This window comes from Pongo pygmaeus, chromosome 11 (assembly GCF_028885625.2).
Source record: "Pongo pygmaeus isolate AG05252 chromosome 11, NHGRI_mPonPyg2-v2.0_pri, whole genome shotgun sequence".
NCBI lineage: Eukaryota > Metazoa > Chordata > Mammalia > Primates > Hominidae > Pongo > Pongo pygmaeus.
The window spans coordinates 27,058,893-27,082,494 of record NC_072384.2 but is presented as its reverse complement, the minus strand read 5'-3'; the positions used below and the strand labels follow the sequence as shown (position 1 = coordinate 27,082,494).

General features: G+C 37.8%; 1 protein-coding gene across 3 annotated transcripts; it reads left to right on the top strand.

Annotated features, from left to right (window-relative positions):
- The first annotated feature begins 1,199 nt into the window (after positions 1 to 1,199).
- On the top strand, positions 1,200 to 21,953 carry INSIG2 (insulin induced gene 2). 3 transcript variants are annotated; one of them, XM_054478290.2, is made up of 6 exons: positions 1,200 to 1,289; positions 8,365 to 8,748; positions 15,129 to 15,253; positions 18,656 to 18,822; positions 19,009 to 19,108; positions 20,208 to 21,953. In XM_054478290.2, exons 2-6 carry the CDS (start codon positions 8,505 to 8,507, stop codon positions 20,247 to 20,249), a joined length of 678 nt encoding a protein of 225 aa, XP_054334265.1. In that variant the 5' UTR covers positions 1,200 to 1,289; positions 8,365 to 8,504; the 3' UTR covers positions 20,250 to 21,953. The 3 variants fall into 3 exon arrangements, with proteins under 3 accessions (XP_054334265.1, XP_054334268.1, XP_054334267.1); XM_054478292.2 differs by having other exon boundaries at positions 1,270 to 1,414; XM_054478293.2 differs by lacking the exon at positions 19,009 to 19,108 and having other exon boundaries at positions 1,211 to 1,289.
- Positions 21,954 to 23,602: the final 1,649 nt, after the last annotated feature.

Here is a 23,602-nt window from a genome sequence, read left to right as displayed (position 1 = left end):
ACATGTTTTGGGTTAAGCCACCTTCAAATGGAATAGCTCAATAACTAATACACTCAAGAGAGATTACTTTTTCTCTCTTTTTAAAAAGAGTTGCTTAAAAAAAAACAAATTCGGGGGCAGCTCACGCCTGTAATCCCAGCACTTTGGGAGGACGAGGCGGGCGAATCACGAGGTCAGGAGTTTGAGACTGGCCTGGCCAATATGGTGAAACCCCATCTCTACTAAAAATACAAAAAGTAGGCAGGCATGGTGGCATGCACCTGTAGTCCCAGCTACTGGGGAGGCTGAGGCAGAAGAATCACTTGAACCAGGGAGGCGGAGGTTGCAGTGAGCCGAGATCATGCCAGTGCACTCCAGCCTGGGTGACAGAGCGAGACTCCGTCTCAAATAAATAAATAAATAAAAATAAATAAAAATTCAGAATAGGGAAGCAACTCCTCCTTATGACGAGTACCTTTCGGCACTTATATGGGCTTGCTTTTGCATTGATGGCACCACTTTCATTCAAAAAAAAAAGTTCGCTTGCACAATCTGCAAAGTTCTGTTTGGCTTGGTTTCATGTTCTAAAAGTACGGTTTTAGATTAAATGAAAAATAATACTTCTGAAAAATAAGCGGTTATAAGGTTTTTAAATTTTCTCTATGTTGGTGTAAACTTATAAAGCCCTTCCTATGAAAACTGTCCCCCAAATCACATTACTTGGTCGTCCTCGAGGAACGATTTTGAATGAAAAGCACATAAAGTGCTGTAGCATGGAGACGAGAGACAAATAACTATGCTCTTCTCCCAAAATAAGTTATGACTTACTAGGGGAGGAAAACGAGCAAAGAGTATAAAGCCCGGTCCTCTGCGGGAAGTACCCGGAGGCCTGCCCCGGAACGCGCTCCTTTCGGCTACGAGATGAGGGGCACGCAGACGGCCGCGCCCCTCGGTGAGTGTGCGTGTATTAGCGCATGATTCCTTTACTCCGCCCACAGGGTCTGGGCATCCGTCATTACCTACGGCTGCCTGGTCAGCAAACAACAGCAGATCCGACAGCCGCCAGTCACCTCGACGGTCCACGCCCACCGCTAGCCTCCAGTTTCCCGCAGACCGGAAGCCCTTTTGCCCCGGCTCGCAGGTCCACCTCTTATTGACAGCAGGAACCGGAAGCTCTTCTGCCCCGATTGCCTGCGCGGGGCCTCGTTGGCCGCACAGGCGCAGTGGAGCTCGGGCGGAGTTGTGGGAGTGGAGGAGGAAGAGGCGGTAGGGGGTACGGGGGCTGGTCCCAGAAGATGGCGGAGGCGGGGGTGAGTTGGGGGTCTCCTGGCGAAGCGCGGGTGACGTGGTGCTGAGGAAAGCGGCCTGAGGAGGAGGGTGGCCCTCGGGAAGAAGAACTACTTGTGTTTTTGCAGCCTGGGAACCCTGGTGGCAGGTGCGGGGAGCCAGGACCACTGATGGGCCTGCAGGGCAAGGGGCTCCGCTTACCTGAGAGGGGTCCGCAGGGTCCAGAAAGGGACTGCGGGATCGGGGAGGGATTATGGGAGGCGTCGAGGCTCCGCGGACAGTGGATGAGTGTCTGAGCGGGAAGAAGGCTGGAGGACGGCGAGAAGGGCGACCCAGAGGTCTGATGAGGTGGAGGTCAGCGAGCTGTCAAGCATAGAGCTGCCAGGACTTGGGGGCTTGTAGCCTGGGAGAGAAGACTCAGGCTTGGGCGGGGGTTGGATCCAAAGAAGACAGGTTGTCGTAGTAAGTTTATAATCCACTAAAGAGATAGGGCATTGGGTTGAGGAGTAAGACTCTGGCATTTTTGACTGGAATTGGTTACCTATGGAATAGGTGTTTCGGTAAAGCCAAATAATTGTTGCCAGGGCCTAGAAGTGGATTTGATGATAATTACTAGATTTTAGGGTTGCTTAGTGGGGATTGGCAATATGGAGAAGGAAAGCAGTGTGGATTATGGGAGTGGGCGCGGGCAATGGCGCTAACACTTAAGTGATAATGACCCATGTCCAGTTAACGTTGGAAAAAGTTGTTAAAGTATGATATTAGCTAGATGCTCTAGGAAAATATACCATGAAGAACTTGCTGTTTTGTAGGACTGATGAAGAAATGCTTTAAAAAGGAATGGTTAGGCTTGGCAGCTGGGCCACTGAAACTGTTTGGTATCAGTATTGCGGTGGAGCTGAGGACTCCAGGGGAATGCGTGCTCCGGTCCTGGTGCAGAAAAAATAAAAGCAGCCAAACAGTAGCTAGATGGTGTTTTGTAACTTATGGGTTTGGCCCTGGTAGTGAACCACTGAATGAAGATGGATGAAGGGAATGCTACTAATGGGGGCCCCAAAGAAAACAAAAATTAGACGTGTGCTCTTCCTGTTTTCTCTCTTTCATTCTTTCCCTGTACTTTGTGCTCAGTACTGTGTTTTGTCATTGTGTTATGTCGTAGTTCTCAGTTCATATCTGCTGTACAGTGACCAAGCTGTGAATCATGTACACTTGGGAAAGAGGTTGATTCTGTTTAACTGACAACTGTTGCTTTTGCAGATGGTCACACGGAAAAGGAAAGGATAAAATGCAGTTCAGTAGTTTAAAGACAGTTTTCTTTGTTCTCAGAAACTTATCTCGAAACGATGGAGTAACTTTTTTAGGCACTGAGATGTGACATTTAAAAGCTATAAGGGGCTGTAAATGCAGCTAACTTACTGGTTTCTGTGTTTGGGTTTTAATATTGAGAGGAAAGAGTTGCAGTGTTTATAAGGCAAATATTGCTTTTCTTCCTAGAAATTTTTAACGTTTCTAGCCCATGATACATGTAGATGTGTTTTTATTTAGGGAGAATTAAACTGTTTTATTGATTTAAGTCTTTTTTTCTAATGTTAGTGCTTATTCTATTTCAAGAATGCTATTCTAATTAAGAGAGCATATGATGAAAAATAATGTGAGGTAGTAATTTAACTTTATTATTTAGTAGCTTACGTGACCTAAGCACCTGAAGAGACAGGGTTATCTGAGGGAGTAAAAATACTTCTTTTACTGCTAATCATTGGAAGAGGAATGGTCTTGTCATTTGGTTTTAGGGGGTGTTGCTGTTGTTACAATGCAACAGGTTCTTAAGGTTATTAGAAGATTTCGTATGTGTGTTTTCAAATGCTTGTTGCCTCTAAGTTGTTTCAGTGGCCAACATGAACCTTGATTTATTCATAAAGCTCATAATCACTTATAACTCATTTTTAACCTAAAAGTAATAATATCAATCCATTAATAGGCAGCCATACACCTGGAATAATGTTTTTCCAGTATTGATGATTTATCATTGATCTATGCAAATTATTTCAACTTTTTTTCTTTTTGTTTAGTATGGTACTTTCCAGAAATTTTAGGCCAGGGCTCAGCGTAGAATTTTTCAAGTCAGGTGGAAAGTTTTTCTTTGTGAATTGTTGAAAACATTATTTTGGTATTAATAGTTTACCAACATGATTTTAAAAACGGTTTCTTGTGTGACACTTAAATTGTTTTGTACCATGTTTGTGAATGGAAGCAGTGTGGTGAAGCAGGAAGAACTCTGGACATGGGGTCAGAGTGGGTGAGCCTAGTCCTGGTGCTACCTGGTAACAGTTCTGTGATCTTGGAAAGTTACTTAACCTATTTTATTTTGTAAAATGGAAACTAACAGCACCTGCCTATTTACCAGGATTGTTTTCGAGAATCTATTGACATATTGTCCTTTAAACAGTATCTTTATACCAGAGACTTTTTCCCTGGTCAGCAAATTATTTGTCAAGTAATCTAAATTGTTCAAATATAGATTTTTTTAAAAAATTTTGGAGCATCAAGTTTATCATTAATGTAAGACTAATATTTAAAGATATAGATCCACTTTGTTTTAAGAAAATGGTATCAGTAGAAAATCAGAAAAACTAACTTCAAAGTAAACTAAGGGAGCTTACTTTCCCTTGAAAATAACCCACTCCTGTGACTCCTCTAGTGTGCAACTGATATTATAAACGTGCTTTTAAAGGAATTTCATTGTTGCATGGTAGGGGGTAAAATGGTTTTGTGGAAGCCTCTATCCCTTTGATAAGTCTGGTCGTTTCCTGGCATTCACTATACATGTTTGTGGTAATAAGAACTGATGGTACTGTCTTAATCTTGTTAATCCAGTTGACCACTTTGCATGTCATTGGCCTTGCTAATAGAGTGAGAGAACTGTTAGATTACTGATTCTTTACTTTGTTTGGATCATGGACTTTTTTGAGTACTTTATATAAATTATGGAACTTTCGTCCCAGAAAAAAATGCATATATATACAACTTTTTTGTTTTGTTTCGCATGGGGGTCTCATACCCCTTGGAATAGATGATTTCCCAGTTCCCTGCTATTTCTTAAAGCTTTTATTTTTTGTCACCAGTAATTATATACTATTGTATTATGATGTAGTTACAAAATTAGCTTTTTGAGTCTCATTCAAATAAACATCAAGCAAATGTGTTATTTTTAAGGAAAACTTTTGGGGCGAAGTAGAAAACTAAACAAGCACTGCCAGGAAAGGTTAAATAAGCAGCTGTGGTAGAAAACATAAATAAACAAAGTCTCTAGCTGTCTTGAAATAGAATGAAGTCTGTAGCAATCAGTGGCTCTCATTGTGGGGACAATTTTGGTTATCACAAATAGGGGAGGGGGCATTTAGTGGGTGGGAGCCAGGGATGCTAAATGTTTTGCAATGCTTAGAACAGTCTCACACAGCAAATAATTGTCCTGCCTAAAATATCAGTGCCCTTTGACAAATGCTGGTCAGTGTGAGGTGGGGGCTAGCATGACTGAAATAGCTTTTTTAAACTCAAGTTATTTTCCTTTTAAAAAATACTATTAAACATAAAATACCCCTTTTCATTAATTCCCTTTTGGAAAAAATCACAAACAGAAACAAATGATACACTGTCTCAATGTGGGTTACTCAGAAAGTATGCCCATCTTCTAGCAGCTGTTAGCAGAACGTGAGGGCAATGTGCTGTGTCTACTGGGATCTGGGGAAGTAGAGAGTCAACTAATGTTCTCATACAGAGTATTAGTTTGCTATTTTTTCTTTTTACTTTAAAACATATTTTTACACCTTGATCTAGTACTATTAAAGAAAATTTCAAGGTGATTTTACATTTATTCTCATCGTCTTTGTGCAATTGTATAGTCACCTACTTGTTTTGGCTTACTATCTGAGAGTTTATTATAGTTGAGATGGTATTTCAACATCTAACCATCTTTTCAGTAACCAAACACTTTTATATAGAACCATCTGCTGAAAAAGAAGTCTGAGCAGTTGAGATGGAACGGAATTCAAGGTATAGAGGCAAGAGGATGGGTTTTGGAATCAGTTAGACCTGAAGTGAAATTTCAGTTTTGATACTGCATGTCATGTGACCATAAGCAAATTGCTGAATCTCTTTGACTTGGTAGCCTAATCTGTAAAATGAGGATGATAATGCCTACCTTTATGTTTGTTTTGAAGAGTAGAGTTACTATATGTCTGGCAGGGAGTAGGCCCTTCATAAATGGGTGCCCTATAAAGAATGATGATGATGATGATGATGATGATGATGATGATGAGAGTTCTGTAGCTACTGAACCTTGCTAAAAGCAACCAGATGATGATGATGATGATGATGAGAGTTCTGTAGCTACTGAACCTTGCTAAAAGCAACCAGATGATGATGATGATGATGGAGAGTTCTGTAGCTACTGAACCTTGCTAAAAGCAACCAGATGATGATGATGATGATGATGAGAGTTCTGTAGCTACTGAACCTTGCTAAAAGCAACCAGATGATGATGATGATGATGAGAGTTCTGTAGCTACTGAACCTTGCTAAAAGCAACCAGATGATGATGATGATGATGAAGGAGAGTTCTGTAGCTACTGAACCTTGCCAAAAGCAACCAGATGATGATGATGATGATGATGAAGATGGAGAGTTCTGTAGCTACTGAACCTTGCCAAAAGCAACCAGATGATGATGATGATGATGATGAAGGAGAGTTCTGTAGCTACTGAACCTTGCCAAAAGCAACCAGATGATGATGATGATGATGAAAGAGAGTTCTGTAGCTACTGAACCTTGCCAAAAGCAACCAGATGATGATGAAGATGAAGGAGAGTTCTGTAGCTACTGAACCTTGCCAAAAGCAACCAGATGATGATGAAGATAAAGGAGAGTTCTGTAGCTACTGAACCTTGCCAAAAGCAACCAGATGATGATGATGATGATGATGATGAAGAAGAGTTCTGTAGCTACTGAACCTTGCCAAAAGCAACCAGATGATGATGATAATGATGATGATGATGATGATGATGATGAAGGAGAGTTCTGTAGCTACTGAACCTTGCTAAAAGCAACCAGAATGCATGGCATGCTCATATGCCTGGATTCCACAGCAAGGAATGGTCTGCAGGATCAGGTCAGGAGGAGATGTTTCAGGGCATTTTCAGTTGGTATTTAGAGTATGTTTTCCCATGAATTAGCTATACTGTGGATTAGTTTTTTTTAGTCCTTTAAGCCATAGAGTTCAATTACATTATAGACTAAGTAGGTCAGTGAGGACTAGCTTGGGAACAGAATTTCCTCTTGAATGTTGAACACAGAGCTTTGATGTGGCATAGCCCCAGTCAAAAGGCCCGTTGTCTAAGTGTTTATCACATGGAACTGATAGGTTGTGGCGGTTACTAGTACTTAACAGATATTCTCATTTTCATACTAGTTATTTGTAATTCAGCCCCATTCTCTGCGGTTTACATGAGGGCTTTGTTCCAAAATTCATTCAAAGGTTGTTTGAGACTGGAAAACTCAGAGGAAATGTATAAATTTTAGATGATGATTAGGAGCTAGGTTTGCTCTCAAAAAGGCCTACTTTACCCTATATGGTTTGATTCAGAAAGAGTTAACCCAATTTAATTAAGCAAATATGATTATGTGGAGCTCCCACTGTGGGCTAGGCAGGAACTTTTCTGGGTACATAGGCACAGTGATAGTAATATAATAGTGAATAAGACCTTTATAAAACATTTACAATCCATAAAGCAACTGTACCTTTAATTAGAAAGTAGTCATTATAAGTGCTACACTTTTTAAAATAAACTGCTTTTGGATTGAAGGAAATATCATTTCTGTACCGACTTATGAAAGTGCCAAAGATATATTGTTGGATGGGATAAAAGTAAATTACCTGTGTAGTATTTTTCCCATTTAAAAACTGTTAGTATTCATAGAAAGCACATCGAATATGTGACAGTTTGGGAGACTGAACATCATGGTAAGAATGAGGGCTTTGGAGTCAGACTGCATGGTTTTGAATCCCAGCTTGGCCTCTTACTGGAGGTGTGAACTAGGTCAAGTGACTTAACCTTTCTTTGCTTTTTTGCGTCACCTATAAAATGTACATAATAATTGCACTTACCTCTGAAGGTTATTGTGAGGATTAAATGAATTACCACATGTCAGGTGCTTAAAACAGCACATAGAAAGCCCCAAAAGGAAAGATCACTTTGGTTAGAGGAATGAACAAATACCTAGACTGATTGTAGTAGCAAAGTTTTAGGTTTTAGGAGTCAGGGACCAAATGGATACAACTCCTTAGAATCTAGCCATTAGATTGTTCTTCATTTTCTTTACTTCCTTTCTTTTGCTTCATCCTCCAGCTTTCTTACAATCCCTTCTGTGATTGCAACAAGGGCAGACTGTTGAGACAGGAGTGGGATACAGTTGTGCCCCTGGGGAGAGTGAGTCAGATCTGGTTTCTGTGTTTGGTGTATATGTAGGTGTGTGCGTGGTGGTCTGGTTTTGTAGAATGTTTTTGTGCAGATAGCCAAATAAATAATAAACATTAAAGCAGGTTATTTTGTTCTTCTGTGGAGGTTGTCCTTGTAAGCAAGTCACATTTTATTGCAAAAAATACAGCGTCTTCAGTCAGAATATGTTTATCTGTAAAATATAAAATACACTATTGTAACTGATAGGCTTAGAGATTTAGGGAAAAGAAACAGAGAGCAGGGTTTTACCCTCCAGATTCTAGTGGAAGTGTCAGATTACCTGTTCTGCTTTTCTCAGAGATGGAGCAAGCTGTTTCTACTATGATTCTAACCTTCAGGTCTCTTAGGTCATGTTTTCTGTCCTAGGAAATGTAAGGGTAGTACTTTATTTTTTTATTACGTCTTGCATATAAAAATACTTTTAAAACTTTTTCTTATTCAATAAATAATTGTTAGTAATTTGAATAAATTAGTATACAAGCTTGTCATTTTCTTATTTGTCCATTTAAATTAGTATTGAAATCAGTAAAATTACAATAATCATGTATTAGATACACATTAATTTCTTTTTTCTTATCTCTTGCAGGATTTCTGGTAGGTCCTACTTTAGGACAAGATGTGGTACTGTTGAAGCGTCAGTCTTTGATTCACAGACAGTTGAGCTATTCAGCTGGGAAGCCTTTCTTTTTTTTTTTTTTTTTAACGGCTTACTGAACCTATGAAACCATGGCAGAAGGAGAGACAAAGTCACCTGGGCCCAAAAAGTGTGGCCCATATATTTCATCTGTCACTAGCCAGAGTGTGAACTTGATGATTCGAGGAGTAGTGCTATTTTTTATTGGAGTATTTCTTGCATTAGTGTTAAATTTACTTCAGATTCAGAGAAATGTGACGCTCTTTCCACCTGATGTGATTGCAAGCATCTTTTCTTCTGCATGGTGGGTACCCCCATGCTGTGGCACGGCTTCAGGTATGTGTAGGATGTTTCTGTAATGCTTAGAAAGAAAATAGGGTAAATGAGTATGGACGTTGTCTGAGCAATAAACCTTTTTAAAAAAGAAAATATATTTATTGAGATATAATTTAGATATAATACACTGGACCTGTTTGAATTGAACAACTTGATGTGTTTAGGCAAATGCGTACAGTCACGTGGCCACTGCCAATCCAGCTGTGGAACATTTCCATCACCCTCCAGAGTCTCTAGTGTCCTCTTGCAGTCCGTTCCCCACCCCCAGCCTCAGGCTACCACTGATCTGCTTTCTGTTGCCATAAATAATTTATCTCTGTTCTAGAATGCAATATAAATGGACTCATAACGTATGTACTCCTTTCTCTCTCATTTCTATCTGTCCTGTAAACTTTTAACATTTAATTCTGAAAAACAATCCTGTTTCCCTTAGGGATGAAGCATTTAACCCCTTAATTTTGTTCTTTCTTCAACCTATCTCATCTAAGTGTTATTTTAAGTTATTTTGATGACGAGCACCACCATTTGGTTTTAAGGGTTTTATGCGTGTGCTGTAGTCTTGTTTCTGAAGTAATAAATACTTGAATAATTAAAGTTTAAAGCTTCATGTTATATTTCTGTAAATGCTTTTTTCCTTGGTATGTTGTTTTTATAAGTACCTTAGAATAATAAATATTTAAAGACATCTATAAGGTAGACTCTCTTTGCTTAAAATTATTATCCTATTAGTTACTTTAGATATTTTTTCGGTGGTGGGCAGTGTGTAATGCATAGAGTAGAGCATTTCACATTACTTTATTGCTGCCATACTTCCACAATAGATAGCACTTTAGTGTTTTCTAATGACCAAGACCAATAGATTAATACTGTTTTTAATAATAAAGTAATAAAAGGAAACCATAATCATGTGGTAGAAGATAATTCTGATTGAAGGAGAAAATTGCTTTTTAAATACCCATTTGGTGTCTCATACTTAACATATATGAATGAGTATCTTGCAACATAATATATGTCCTTCTTGGCTTCCATCCAAGAGCTGGAGGCTGAAGGGTGATGTTGCGCTTTACAGAAGTGTTAGAATGGCCTTGTGAAACTTACTGGACAATTATAGAATCCTGTTGCACAGTTAGAGGGGCACTATTGTAGTAAGGCTTCAGTGTTTATATACTGATGTCTCACTATTACAGCGTTCACATTAAAAGTGAAGTCATGAAGGCAGTGATTCTTAGTTTCCCCAGGGTTACATTCTCCAAGAGAAAAGGCAAAATAGTCCAAATAAAAAATTAAATTGTATCACTCTCTGCTGTATGTACTGGTCCTCATGCATTTTTCTTTCATTTAAATTCAGAAGAGAAAACGTTTTCTCAACAACTTTTCTAGTTCTTTGTTTCGTTTCTTCTATGATACAGTCTGGCTGCCAGTAGAAGCTTTTTGGGACATGGAAGAACATACATGTCTTTTCAGGATAGAACAAAGGGAAGGTGAGAGAAGGGAAACTGTTGCTTATTGAATGTCTGCTAATATGCTAGGTACATCCTGTAATCCCAGGGTTCTGTAGAGCAACTTTGGGAGAGAGATGTTTGGCATTCTGCCTGTTATGGGGAGATGAGGACACTCACTGAGATGAAGAAAGAAAATCAGGAGCCCAGGGTCCCAGAGCCAGTGAGTGGTGTGACTGGGTCCACATGTCACATGCTGGGGAAAGGAAAAGGAAGCTACTCACACTTTCCCCCCTACTCAGGATGCCACTTTTCAAGCCTCCAGACTGGGTGCCAGACCTAGATGGAATTCCCTGGCGTGTGTTGTGCATTTGGGCTGGGGCAGGAGAACTTAACTGAGGTTTCATTGTACCTCCACTATGAAGAGTAACAGGGCTGCACCCGCTGTCTTGTCCTTCTGCCCCCTTAATGTCAGCACTTTTGCCATAAACTTAACATTTTAGGAAGGAAAATTTCAAATGCTAATACCACAGTTCAGCCACTACTTTCCTTCCTATTCCCAGCCACTAGGTTTGTCACACTTACGAACTTAACCTCATTTGGGGAATTTGCATTTACATTTCTTGCTTAAGTATTTCTTCTGAAAGCAGTTTGTACCATAAGGTACTTGGGCAAAAGAAAGTAGAGAGACATTAGGAAATCTAGATTCCAGCCAATTCTGCTACCAATTTTGTTAGATAAGTCATGGTGTTTAGTAAATGAGAGTGAAAGATATCAGATTTGTCCAAGTTGCCAGAGATGGAAAATGGATTCTCGCAAAATCTCTGTTCTGCCATCCCCTGCATCATTATTTTAGGGAAAGTATCATGGGAAAAGAAGTAAATGATTTAAGAAACATAGTGTGTTTGAGTTTGTGTGTGTATGTAATATGCATATGTTTTTGTGTATATGTGTTGGCATGGATTTTCAAGACCTTGCTAGGGTCTTACCATCTTAAGTCAGAAAAACTGATAATCATCCTTTGATTTTCCTGTTCAACTAACATTCATAGATAGAGCAGCTACCTTTTGGAGGGGCTCCAGAATCACCACCTTCTGTGTGTGGAAAGTGCTCCTGGTTATTTGCCACCTTTCTCTATAGCACAATCCTGGAAAATTTGCTAGTGGTGGTTCTGGTGTGAGACAACTAATAAAGAACTTTGGTAAACTAATTTTGATGACTTTTTTTTCTTAATTCCATATTTTTAGTTTGATAATGCTGATGTTACAAGTTAACTTCCTTATGTATGCCATGCACCAGAATTGGAATTAGAAATCTTTTCAGCATTATTGAGGGCCACAGAGAAATCTTTCTAAAGAATAAATAGAAAAAGACAACTCGTGTGGATAAAATAAGTAGAGAAGTTGCCTCAAAAATCACGAGTAGCCTGGTTGTGTCCAAACGTATGAAAATAATATCTAATGTAAAAAGAAAAATCTTTCCTGTTTAGTTGTGCAGTCCATTGCCCTATTCCTGTAGAGCCTTGTAAGATTCCTTGCTTTCTCTCCCTTTCTACATCCAGTTTCCAAGTTTTACATCTTTCCTCTGTCTCTTTCTTGGTCCATCCCTCAATGGTTGTGCTTGGAGTCTTTAGTCTTTTCTCTTCCGGCCTCTAGTTTTGCACCCACCCTTTTCTCAGCCCCCTTGTGTGGTACCCTCCATACTAAGAAGATGGCCTCTCTCTGGTACAACAGTGATGACATTGTTTTCCTGATTGCCCATTGTCTGCAGGGTAAAGTCTTTATAATAAGGCCCTTGACTGCTTTTTTCTTCTTCAGAATCTTTCTGGACCCTGCAGCTCCCTTTGTGTCTGAAGCTTACAGCTTCCTAGTAACACCAGCAGTTTCCAGTTGTCCATGATTGTCCTCAGTCACCTCCCTTTAATGAGAGCACTATTTCTGCGCCATTTACTGCTGAATGCTCCTGCCTCAAGGGTCACCTCTTTCTGTGAAGCTTTTCTGACAGCCCAGCACCTTGCCTTCCCCTAGCACAGGCAAGGAGAAGCCTGGGACCCCTCTGTCCTGTCAGCTGCCCTTAATGCAGGATTGTATTTAATTGTTTCTATGGTCACTTTGCAATTGGAATCATATCTTACTCTTTTGCCTTTTTTTTTTTTTTTTTTTTTTTTGAGACGGAGTCTCACTCCATCACCTGGGCTGGAGTGCAGTGGCGCCATCTCGGCTTACTGCAACCTCCACCTCCCAGCTTCAAGTGATTCTCCTGCCTCAGCCTTCCGAGTAGCTGGGATTACAGGCGCCCACCACTACGTCCAGCTATTTTTTTGTATTTTTAGTGGAGACAGGTTTTCACCATGTTGGCCAGGCTGGTCTCAAACTCCTGACCTCGTGATTCGCCTGCCTCGGCCTCTCAAAGTGCTGGGATTACAGGTGTGAGCCACCATGCCTGGCCTTACCTTTTTAAATCTCCAGTAAATACCAAGAACCAGACATATTGTCAGGGCTTAAGTATTTGTTGAAGGAAAATATTATCTTGTAGTTTTCCATCGAAGTATACCTCATGGAGTGTTTTCATTTATTCAGTTCCTGTTTTCTTACAAAATGTCTGGCTTTAACTGTGTTCCTTTTAGTGCCTCCTTGCATTTAAGCACACTCCCAGAAAAAAGTGATGACTTACTACTGATGTTTTATAAACTTCTTTAGTGTTTAGCTTTGGTAGACTGTAACTAGTCACTGGGAAATAACTTAAAGATATCACAAGAAATGTGATTTTTGCATCAGAGAACCATTTGATTTATAAGCAGGACTGTGTTTGCATATGATTTTACACAGGCATGATTTTAACAGTCTTTCTTGTTTTTTTTTAAAAAAAGTACAGGAAGAGGAAAAGAGGCCCAGACATACTCTGTCGAGCTCTCAAACAGTGGAACCTCACAGTGTTGTATATATTGCTATCAGACTCTGCCATGCCTTTATTTAAAGGAAAGAAAGAAGACATTTAATGGGAAGTGACAAGCTTCTTCGAATTCTCCCTCTCAGTGAGCAACTGAGAACCATGCATACTCAATGGATTTGATTTTTATTGGCAAATCCCAGGGTTGGCAGTGTGGCAGTTTAAATTTCTTTTTGTGTTTTTGCTTTCTCTCCTCAGTTGTCTCTAACTTGCAAGTCTGACATCACATGCATAAAAATATAGTCAGTTTTACTTATTTATATCTTTGCACATACACGTCAGTATTCTCTATGTAATAATTCTTTACCTAGGCATCAGTTGCTCAGGAAAATTGACTTGGAATGTCTGCTCTTAGTTGACTTTACTCAGCAACAGGCAAAGGGAGGATATATATGGTGGGGGAACAGGGGTGACAAATGAACTGTTAGTTTTATGACCCCTTGAGAAAAAAAAGAGGTGATATTCGTTTAATTACATTTCAACTGTTAGGGATGCTTGTTGCCGTTTTATTTGTATAGAAATTTAAAAATCCTGTCAGTTAATCTTCTCAGGAGCAGTCTTTTAAATAGGAATATAGTGTGAAACTTCTAGATTTACTAATAGTTATTGGAGCTCTGCATTGCCGAGATATGTTCTTAATCTCTTGATGTTCTATGAGCCATCTATACTCAGCAAATGCCTAACTCAAAAGAGTTGTGGACTAGAAAATGCATACAGTATTGCAGCATCTCATCTCGAGATAGAAGCGTGGTCACACGGCCTTTTTCAAATGCTGCACCATTGGTCTGCTAAGCTGTGATTTTTGATACTAATTGGTTTCTGTTTTTCTTCGAAGAGTGAATGCGTTGCCTGTGAGATATAGCTGGCTAATACTGGGTAGGGGGAGGGCCTCTTGTCCCTCAGGCACTTAGATTTTGGCATTGTAATTTCATGATTCCTCTTAAGTGGTATTGGATATTTTAAACATGCTTTTCAACTGATGTGACAGTAGTGTCTTTATTGCCAGAATGGCACAACATAATCATCCTGTTTTTAGGAAGATTAGAATGTTTTCATTCAATAGTCTTTTTAATAACTAATTTAGCACTTAAAATTCTTTCCCACTAAATGAATAAAATGTTGAGGTTTGAGAAATAAGAAAGGGATGAGAATATTTTGGGACTCAATCATTGACATTTTATATACAGTTATATATAATTAATGACACAACATTCAAGGTGTTCTTTCCAAAACTAAGAGAAGTACTAAGATGATTTCTTCTTCTCTTTTAACAGTGCACTTAAAATTTAACTGAAAATTTTAAATACCTCTACACCTTGTTTCCTCCATTGTCTCTATATGCAGAATGAGTCTTACCTGTAGATTTCTGTTGTGAGTTTTCCTGCTTTGACAGTATGACCTACAGCCTCATTAAAGGGCTAGAGCAGAAAGGAGTGTCAGTAAAAGGTGCTAGATGGGGAGGCTAAGACGGGAAGCTGGTAGGGGTGAGACTGATCTACGTAAGAGGCCAGCCAGAACCTTCAGAACATTGTGTGTATGATGAGCTTGTTGTATACTTTTATGCTTCTAGATTCTCTTTAGATTTGTGCCATATAATTCATATTTTATGGTTTGCAGTTTAGAGAGAACATTACTTAACTGCTAACTGGTTTGATACTTTTCAGGTCTCGTAGGTATCAGTAGTAGAAAAGTAGCATGAATCATTTAGTCCAGTCTGCTAAATTGTGAATCATACATTTTAAGAGTATTTTGTTGATTATAATTTAGAATGTTGTTGTAATCATTTGCAATACTTTCTTCATTGGTGTTATCCTCATTTCATTTCTTTTGGAAGGTAAGTTAAAAAATATCGGTGATGATGTGAAATAACTCGTTTGTTTGTTTTTTTTAAGAATCTTTAAAATGCTTGTGGTGGTTATAGTGATTTTTTTAGCTTAAGTGTTGCCAGTACAACATTGGAGGTAACTTAATTTTTTTCTTTTTTCCCCACAGCTGTGATTGGGTTATTATACCCCTGCATTGACAGACATCTAGGAGAACCACATAAATTTAAAAGAGAGTGGTCCAGTGTAATGCGGTGTGTAGCAGTCTTTGTTGGTATAAATCATGCCAGTGCTGTATCCTTTACTCTGTAATGAAATGCATAATAACAAAGCAGCTTCCAACAAACCAAAGGTTAAACAGCCCCTTACAACTTCACTGTTGTCAAATTATGATGTGCCCACTTAGTCAGAAGAAGAATATGAACCATATTGTTGAAACATCGGTGTAGCAGCTGTGAAATTATAAAGTGGGGTATAGCCTTTCATTTCAGTTTGTATTTTTCACTATCACTTAGAAACTTTGCAAATTTAAAAACTTTACTTGTTTTTCTTAAATTTGGTTACTTAATTACTTTTGGGTAGTTAATCCAAAAATGGAACCAGGTACATTTTCAGAGGAGTCTTTTCCTCTCTTTCTTTGTTAAGAATTGCTAATAAGGACATGTGGTAGCTTCAGGTGCTATTTTGTCTTTTGTTTTTCTTAACTTAAAGAAGCTATTTTTTTTAAAAAGGTAGATGCATTGGTTTTAATCAATACTGACAAACCATGTAAATGGCATAAGTAGAAATACCAACTTAGACCTTGGCCAAAAATAAGTTTCTTCCCTAGTACATATTTTTAAAGTTTTATTGTTTGAAGATTCAGACATTTTATTTAGTGGTTAATGAGTATTTTTACAGTGTCTCAGGTAGCCCCTATTCCCCTTCCCCTTTGTACCTTCTCTGCCCAGAAAAAAATGTTTGCCCTCATAAAGTTTTCCTCCTGTCATCCTCTTTATTTCCTCTCTTCTACTTCCTCCTCATTCGCTCTGACTTTCCTTGGTAGAAGAGGAACTAGGAAATGCTATTACTGTCTTTTTCTAGGAGATGTGGTTTAGACAATGAAGGTGGCAGGAGCCTTGGGTACTTGGAAAAGCAAGAAGTGTGACTCAGGCTGCCAAAAGTTTGCTCTTATAACTGCACTGGACTCGGGGCAGGCAGAGTTAGGTAGCTGGAGAGAGAGGGTGGGTCATGTGTCAAGTAGATCCTGTGTCTTTCACAAAAAGTATTGAGGTGTTTTGGATAAGCTTGGGAACAGAAACCATAGAAAAGACCAGGGTCCTAGATTCTGAAAACACATCTGCCTTCCTCTGCACAGTTGTGCTGGCTGTTGCAGGTCTGTGAATTTGGAAGTCCCTCAGTGGCTGTTATTATTTTAATTTCCTTTTGTATTGAGGACATTTCCACATGTTTATTTTTGGTGAACTTTTTGAGATTTAAGATTTTATAAAATAATCTAGTGGTCAGGAGGGCTTAAAAAGATAAAATCCTATACTATTATATCTAGAAGGGAACTTAGAAATCACCTAGTTCCACATTTAATAATAAACGGAAGCTGGAGGGGTTAGGTAATTTACTAAGTCATTTATACTGTGACATTGCAGCAGAGCTGAGAACAGACCTGAGACAGCCTGACTAAAGTCTAGAAACATCTCATTTTCCTACCCAGGAGCCTCATAACTGTGTCAGTTCCTCTCTGTCTGGTGGATTAGATCTTTCTCTCTCAGACATTTCCACTTTGATTTTTGTTTTTAAGTAGAGAAATTTAAATAGCCTTTTCTGAAATTTTAAAAACTTAATAAGTTCAAATTCTTTGCTTTGTTCACTCTCTTTCTCAATGAAATACTTAAATATAGCAATCTTAGATACCCTGTTGTCCTTTAAGTAAAGTCCAAAATGTTTACCAAATTTATAGCATACACTTCTAATATTAGGTTACTTAGACTTTACAAAATCATATGGCACTATTTATTTTTTGAGACGGAGTCTTGCTCTGTCGCCCAGGCTGGAATGCAGTGGCACAATCTCGGCTCACTGCAAGCTTTGCCTCCCGGGTTCACGCCATTCTCCTGCCTCAGCCTCCCGAGTAGCTGGGACGACAGGCACCCGCCACCACACCTGGTGAATTTTTCTGTATTTTTAGTAGAGATGGGGTTTCACTGTGTTAGCCAGGATGGTCTCGATCTCCCGACCTCGTGATTCGCCCGCCTCGGTCTCTCAAAGTGCTGGGATTACAGGCATGAGCCACCACACCTGGCCCATATGGCACTATGTTAAGATTGATATATCTATTTACTCTGGAAGCCTCAGTACTTCGCTGTGACTTTTAATTAAGTTTAGTTAGCAAACATGAAACTCATTTAATACCAAATTCCACTCTTTACATGAGTGTTTATTTCATAGGGAAATCAGAGCTCTAAACCTTTTCTTTGAACTTTAAGTATAATGACAGCGAAAGAATAAGAAAAGCTTTTCCAGAAGCATACCCATATGAACTGTAGATTTCTTTTTAAATCAAGCCTTAACAAGGAAGGACCTTGAGGGAGTTGCCCACAATAGTCCTGAGATTCTGAGAAATAATCAAGCTGGGTGTTTAGGATACTTGCTTGGTAAGGGTGGGGAAATGGTGAAAAAGAGTGTTAAAGGAAGTGGGAAATGGCTTCGTATGCTTTTTTTTTTTTTGGACTTCTCTATACTTGCAGCATGGTCAGTTTGGTGATATGTGTTCTCCCAAACCTCCTCTGCCTTCCCCAGTAGCTGGTTATAGAGCCAAGATGTGGCCTTTGGAACATAGATAATGCCCTTTTAATGACACTTGAAATTAATTCCTTTAGTGTAATCCTCTAGCAAAGAGATGAGAAAACTGAATTTGTAAAGCTTAATTTTACCCAGAGATTTTGGTGTAGAAAAGAGCCATACATTTGTGAATAGATGCTTAAGTAGGTGATGAAAATAAAATATCATTTGAGCAAACTGTCCTATACCAGAAAGTCTCAGGCACCAAAATAGCTTGGCAGGTTGTAAGATAATGTTCACTTCAAGGCTTTATCCTCAACAAATTAAAACTAGAACAGTTGACATAATAGAAAGGGATACTGTGTCCTTGGTACTCTTGTTTCTGAACTGCATTATTATAAAATGTGTCTGTCAGTAAATCATAGAGAGAATGTGGTACCCTGTTAAATAGCTGTCAACTCTTCTATTTTCAAGTTCCTGTATGATTCTCAAGTAATTCTAAACCTGTTGGAGAAGTAATATTGGTTTCCTTTTTTGCAAAAGTGTGTTCCTTTAGTGATACTTGTGTTCTGAGGCTTCCAGTTACATTTTTAGCAAAGAAAGCATTTCTTAAATAATGGGTAAATCCTTATAATCGGGAATGTATGTAGACTGTTCTTTTTGTTTTGTTTTGTTTTTTGTTTTGGAGGGGTTACAGTTGGTAGGATCTATTGATTAATGTCTTTTGTGTATCTGATATTGGGTAAATACTGGAGACAGTTTTAATCCCACCTAGCTTCATATGTTGTACTAAGAGACTGAATGTACTTGAGTAGAAGCAATTAATTCCCTTCTCAACAGAGGCATCTCTTATTTAGAAAAATGAACAGGTGATATTATTTGGTTACAAGTTTTAAGATGACTTCTTAACACTGATCTCAGAAAGTGGATTTTGATAACAACATACAGTTGTCTCTCACACTGGCTGCACTATCCATTGGACTGTGGTGGACTTTTGATAGATCTAGAAGTGGTTTTGGCCTTGGAGTAGGAATCGCCTTCTTGGCAACCGTGGTCACTCAATTGCTAGTGTATAATGGTGTTTATCAGTAAGTATTAATCCTTCAATTTTTGGTGCTTGTTTGCTGGATAAATAAATGATAACTGCTTTCAGAATTGAGATTATGAAACGAGGTTAGCCAGTTTAATCTACAGAGTAGTTTATTTTTATTGTAATTATCTTAAGTGTCATTGCAGTTCCTCTGTGGGTATTAAAGACACGTCTGTTATTCTAGATATACATCTCCAGATTTCCTCTATGTTCGTTCTTGGTTACCATGTATATTTTTTGCTGGAGGCATAACAATGGGAAACATTGGTCGACAACTGGCAATGGTAAGCCGATGCTTATTAATCACTTTTCTGAATGAGATGTATGACAAATGACAAGTTTTCTCTAAAAGGTAGTCCTTTAAGGGAAAGCAATTTGTGAAGACAACATTCTTTGATTGCTTTTTTGCACTTCCATTGAAATAAATCATTTGGAAGAATTTAATCACAGGTGTTTTAAAAGTTGAGGAGCCACTGGAGAGAAAAACTCAAAATGTGTTATGGATAGGGCAATATGATTTATTGACCGTATGGGGGATATTAGTGGTTTTTAAAAAACTAATCTACAGGTTTCCACTATATCAAAAAAGGACAGTTTTAAAAGTTAAAAAGGTCACTATTAATAAGTGTGTTGCTACAATAGGTATACATTAGGACCATGTCTAACAAATCAAGACATTTGATCATTTTAGTTATGAAGGAAAAGGAAAAGGTTAGGGAGTGACGTTCAGCGGTCACAGCAGTTTTATGAATAAATGCTGTCACTTTTACCTTTTTAGCCAGGTTAGGAGAATTGAGTGATTTACTTTGCTGTATTTTTGGTAAAATAGCCAACCAATTATCTTACCCTATTGGTTTCCTTTATTTTGAATTGTGAGTGTACATTTTTATAGCTGTACTTTAAAAATATTGTTTTGACTGGAAGCTTTTGTTAATGTAATAGATTTTTTCCTTTATATCATATAGTAATTTGAAAATACAGTGATCTGAGTTCACCACAACACCCCTATCCTTAAGTTCATGAACTGTTCTTTGCTAATTTGCCTTATTGAATACTCAAAGAAACCTGCTTTGCTTCCTTTCAATATTAAAAGATTGATCTAAATTCTAAATCATATACTGCCACTATTTGCTTGTAATGCAGAAATTCTCATCTTTCTCCTGCTTTTGGCTGTGGCTTTTTCACTTCCAGAATGTGAATTATTTTTTTTGCCTGTCACATTTGTCATTTAATCATAGTAATTATGTAACTCTTGGACTATTTGAGGAATAAATGGGCACATAGTAATAAAATGTTCATTTTTAGAGCTTTTCAGTTTATTTGGAAGTTGCTATTCAAGAGAAATCTTAATCTGTTAACCTTTTAACCTTTTAATTTTTGCAGTACGAATGTAAAGTTATCGCAGAAAAATCTCATCAGGAATGAAGAAGGCAAAAAATATCTTTTGTACAGAAAAACAAGATGAAAAGGATGTGAAATGGTAGATATACCAACAAAACTTCAGACTGTAAAATTGCCAGGATGCAGTTTTTCCCTTGATTGGCGTGTGTGTATATATGGATAAATATATATACACACACATATTACTGCAATCTGTGATTGCTTCATCTGTAAATCAGTTGCAAACCTTTACATATTTGACTTAAATAACTGTAAGATATATATGTATTACATTAAAAAGTGTTGATTAATAGATAAAATTTTTAAATTAATTTTTTAAACATGCCATACATTGTATCACAATGTTAATGTGCCAAAATATTGTTCCTGTCATGCAGAGTATAAGAATGCTTTGAACAATTTGTAAACTTAGTGAAATAAAATAAGAGGAAAGCCAAAAACAAACAAACAAAAAGCATATGAGGAGCTGGTATTTTCTCTTTAGCTTACTGTTGTGCCTTTTTATTTTTCTAATCACAGCAGTATGAGTTATGAGTGCCCTAATTTGTGGTTAATTTCTAATTTAATGTTGTTTCATAGAGTTTGGAGTGTTTTGATACAGGGTGAAAATGAACTTCTGGTTTCAAACCTGCATTACTGGAGACAGCCCAAAGAGTAATTTTCTGTTTTGACAGATTTTACTGGAAGTATATGTGATGAGCAGAAGAGGTTATCAGCATTAAATTGTTTTTGTTCTAGATTTGGAACAGTATATATAATTAAAAGTAAGGACCATCAGAGGATTTAATTAGAATAAATACATGTTTTGGAAATACAGTGACCTCTTGCAGTGCCACAAAAGTGCAAAGTGATATTAGCTGTCATCTGCAATACAGAATCTCATTGCTTTTGCACATGGAGCATATAGGAAACTCCAAACAGATCACAATGAGATTTCTAATTCTGTTGGGTTCTGTCATCTATTGGGTTCTATGAAGCAAACCACTGTAGCTTTAGCTGGGTTCAGTCATATGACTCATTGTTAGTGGAATGCCTAGTTTTTCATCTTCATGCAGTCTGGGGAGTGGATGAATACATAATTTCTTACGTATTCATGTATCCATTAGTGAATAGTTCAAGTCTGTTTAAGAATGTATTGAGATGGCATTCTCTGCATGTTAAAGATCTTAGTGGCAACCAGCACCTCTTAAGTATGGTTTAAACATATTCTTAGCTAATTTTTTCCATTAGTTTTTGAAATTGATGGCAGTTGTCTGATCCACAAGGGCAAGATCTTCTGAGTACTCTGGGGTGTGTGTATGTGTGCACGCATGTGTGTGTTGGAGTGAGTGAGAGAATGTGTCTGTGCATGTGGCCATGCTTTCCTAGAATGTCAAGTAGATATTTTTACACTTTGAGTTTTAAAACAATTACTATCAGACTGAGATCTTGTATGCCAAACTTTAATCTGCTTTGATGTTTTCAGGCTGAAGGTGTGAAAATCCTAAGAGGATTTCATATTGAATATGTGTACACAATCTTAACTATCGTGGTGGAAAACATACTACTATAATTTATTATTATATCTTCCAGATAATGTTATTCATTTAGAACAAATAAGGTATATTTTTTAGAATCCACTTTGTAAGCACTATAAAATCTTTAATAAGTTATAAGGTCTATGATGTGTTTACTTTAAAAATTGCTGTTAAAAGCAACATGTATTAAATATGTAATTATCTGGGCTAAGAGTCTGTTTTTCTTCTTTGTGGTAAGTCTTAGAATATGGTACTGTGGATTAATCTAATGAAATTAACATGTGTGGTTGAAGTTGCCAAGAAATGATGAAACTAAATATAGTTGACCCTTGAACAACAGGAGTTAGGGGCACCACTCCCCAACATAGTTGAAAATCCATGTATAACTTTTGACTCCTCCAAAACTTAACTACTAATAACCTACTCTTGATGAGAAGCCTTACCAATAAGAAACAGTTGATTAACACATATTGTGTATGGTATATGTATTATATACTGTTTTCTTACAATAATGTAAGCTAAGGAAAAGAAAATGTATTTACTCTTCATTAAGTGGAAGTGGACCATCATGAAAGTCTTCACTCGTGCTATCTTCATGTTGAGTAGTAGGCTGAGGAGGAGGAGGAGGGGTTGGTCTTGCTGTTGCAGGGGTGGAAGAAAATTTGCATTATTAGTGGACCCACACAGTTGAAAACCATGTTGTTCAAGGGTCAACTGTATATAGTATTGGTGAGATTGAATGATTATCATTGGTGTTCTTAAATTATTTTCAGGTCATCTAGAAAATAATTATAGCAAAAAAAATTGTTTTGATATTTTGATAAATATATAAATGTATAGAACCTATTTTTTTCGGTGAAAGAAAATGGGAAACATTTTTTAACATTGCTAGATTGGCAGTGCTTTCTTTTATTATTTCAAGTTATGGAAATTTGCACAGTTGAAAACTGGGGATAAATTCTACAAAAGTGCAAGAAAACAATTCAAATTAGCCAGAGCCCTGCTAAAACTTTTAATGTAAAATTTATTTCTTTGCACTGAGCTGTTTTACCTTCTTTAAGGCCATTGGGACCTCTCAATGATGCATATGTTTCATACATCTTGTATTTTCCAGGCAGAAGCCAGACTTGGTTAATACCAATAAATACTTCTGTAATCCTATTGGCTCACTTACCTTTATAATGAAGTATATTCTGTGTAAGGTATTTCTTCCACTGATGGTCTGAGTAGTAGAGTCTTAGCTTTGTGTGTCTGAAAAGGTCTGTTTCATTCTTGAAGAATAATTTAGCAGGCTGTAGAATTCTAGGTTCATAGTTTTTTTTCCCTCCCTCAGCACTTTGAAGATTTTTAACTCATTGTCTTCTGTCACCTAATGTTACAGATAAGTCTGCCATTACCGTAATTTTCTTTCCTTTGTAGATAATCTTTTCACTCTAGGATATTTGCATGATTTTCTCTCTATCCTCTAACATTTTTCAGCTTCTTTATGATTTGACTAGTTGTAGATTTGTTTTTTTTTTTTTTTGCTTGATATTTGGTATGTACTTTCAATCTGTGGGCTCATGTTTTCAATTCTGGAAAATTCTTAAATGTGTCTGCATATTGGAATCACATGGGGATCTATAGAAAATTCTGGTGTCTGTGTTCCACCCCCAGAAACTCTGATATAATTAGTTTGGGGTATGCCCTGAGCATTAGGATTTTTGAAAGTTCCCCAGGTGATTCTGATGTGCAACCCAGGTTGCCACTCACTGGTGTAGTTATGCATAAAATAAGGGGTAGAGTCCAGGTGAGAGAGATGAGATGGGTAGTAACATTGGAAATGAAGAATGAGGGGCACATTTTGGAGTAAAATCACCT

Bases quoted from the DNA above. Each gene is read 5' to 3' on its own strand.
- INSIG2 (XM_054478290.2), top strand. From the start codon at position 8,505: ATGGCAGAAGGAGAGACAAAGTCACCTGGGCCCAAAAAGTGTGGCCCA. The intron at 8,749-15,128 runs GTATGTGTAGGA...TTTTCCCCACAG, and splicing joins ATGCTGTGGCACGGCTTCAG to CTGTGATTGGGTTATTATAC. The intron at 18,823-19,008 runs GTAAGTATTAAT...CTGTTATTCTAG, and splicing joins GTGTATAATGGTGTTTATCA to ATATACATCTCCAGATTTCC.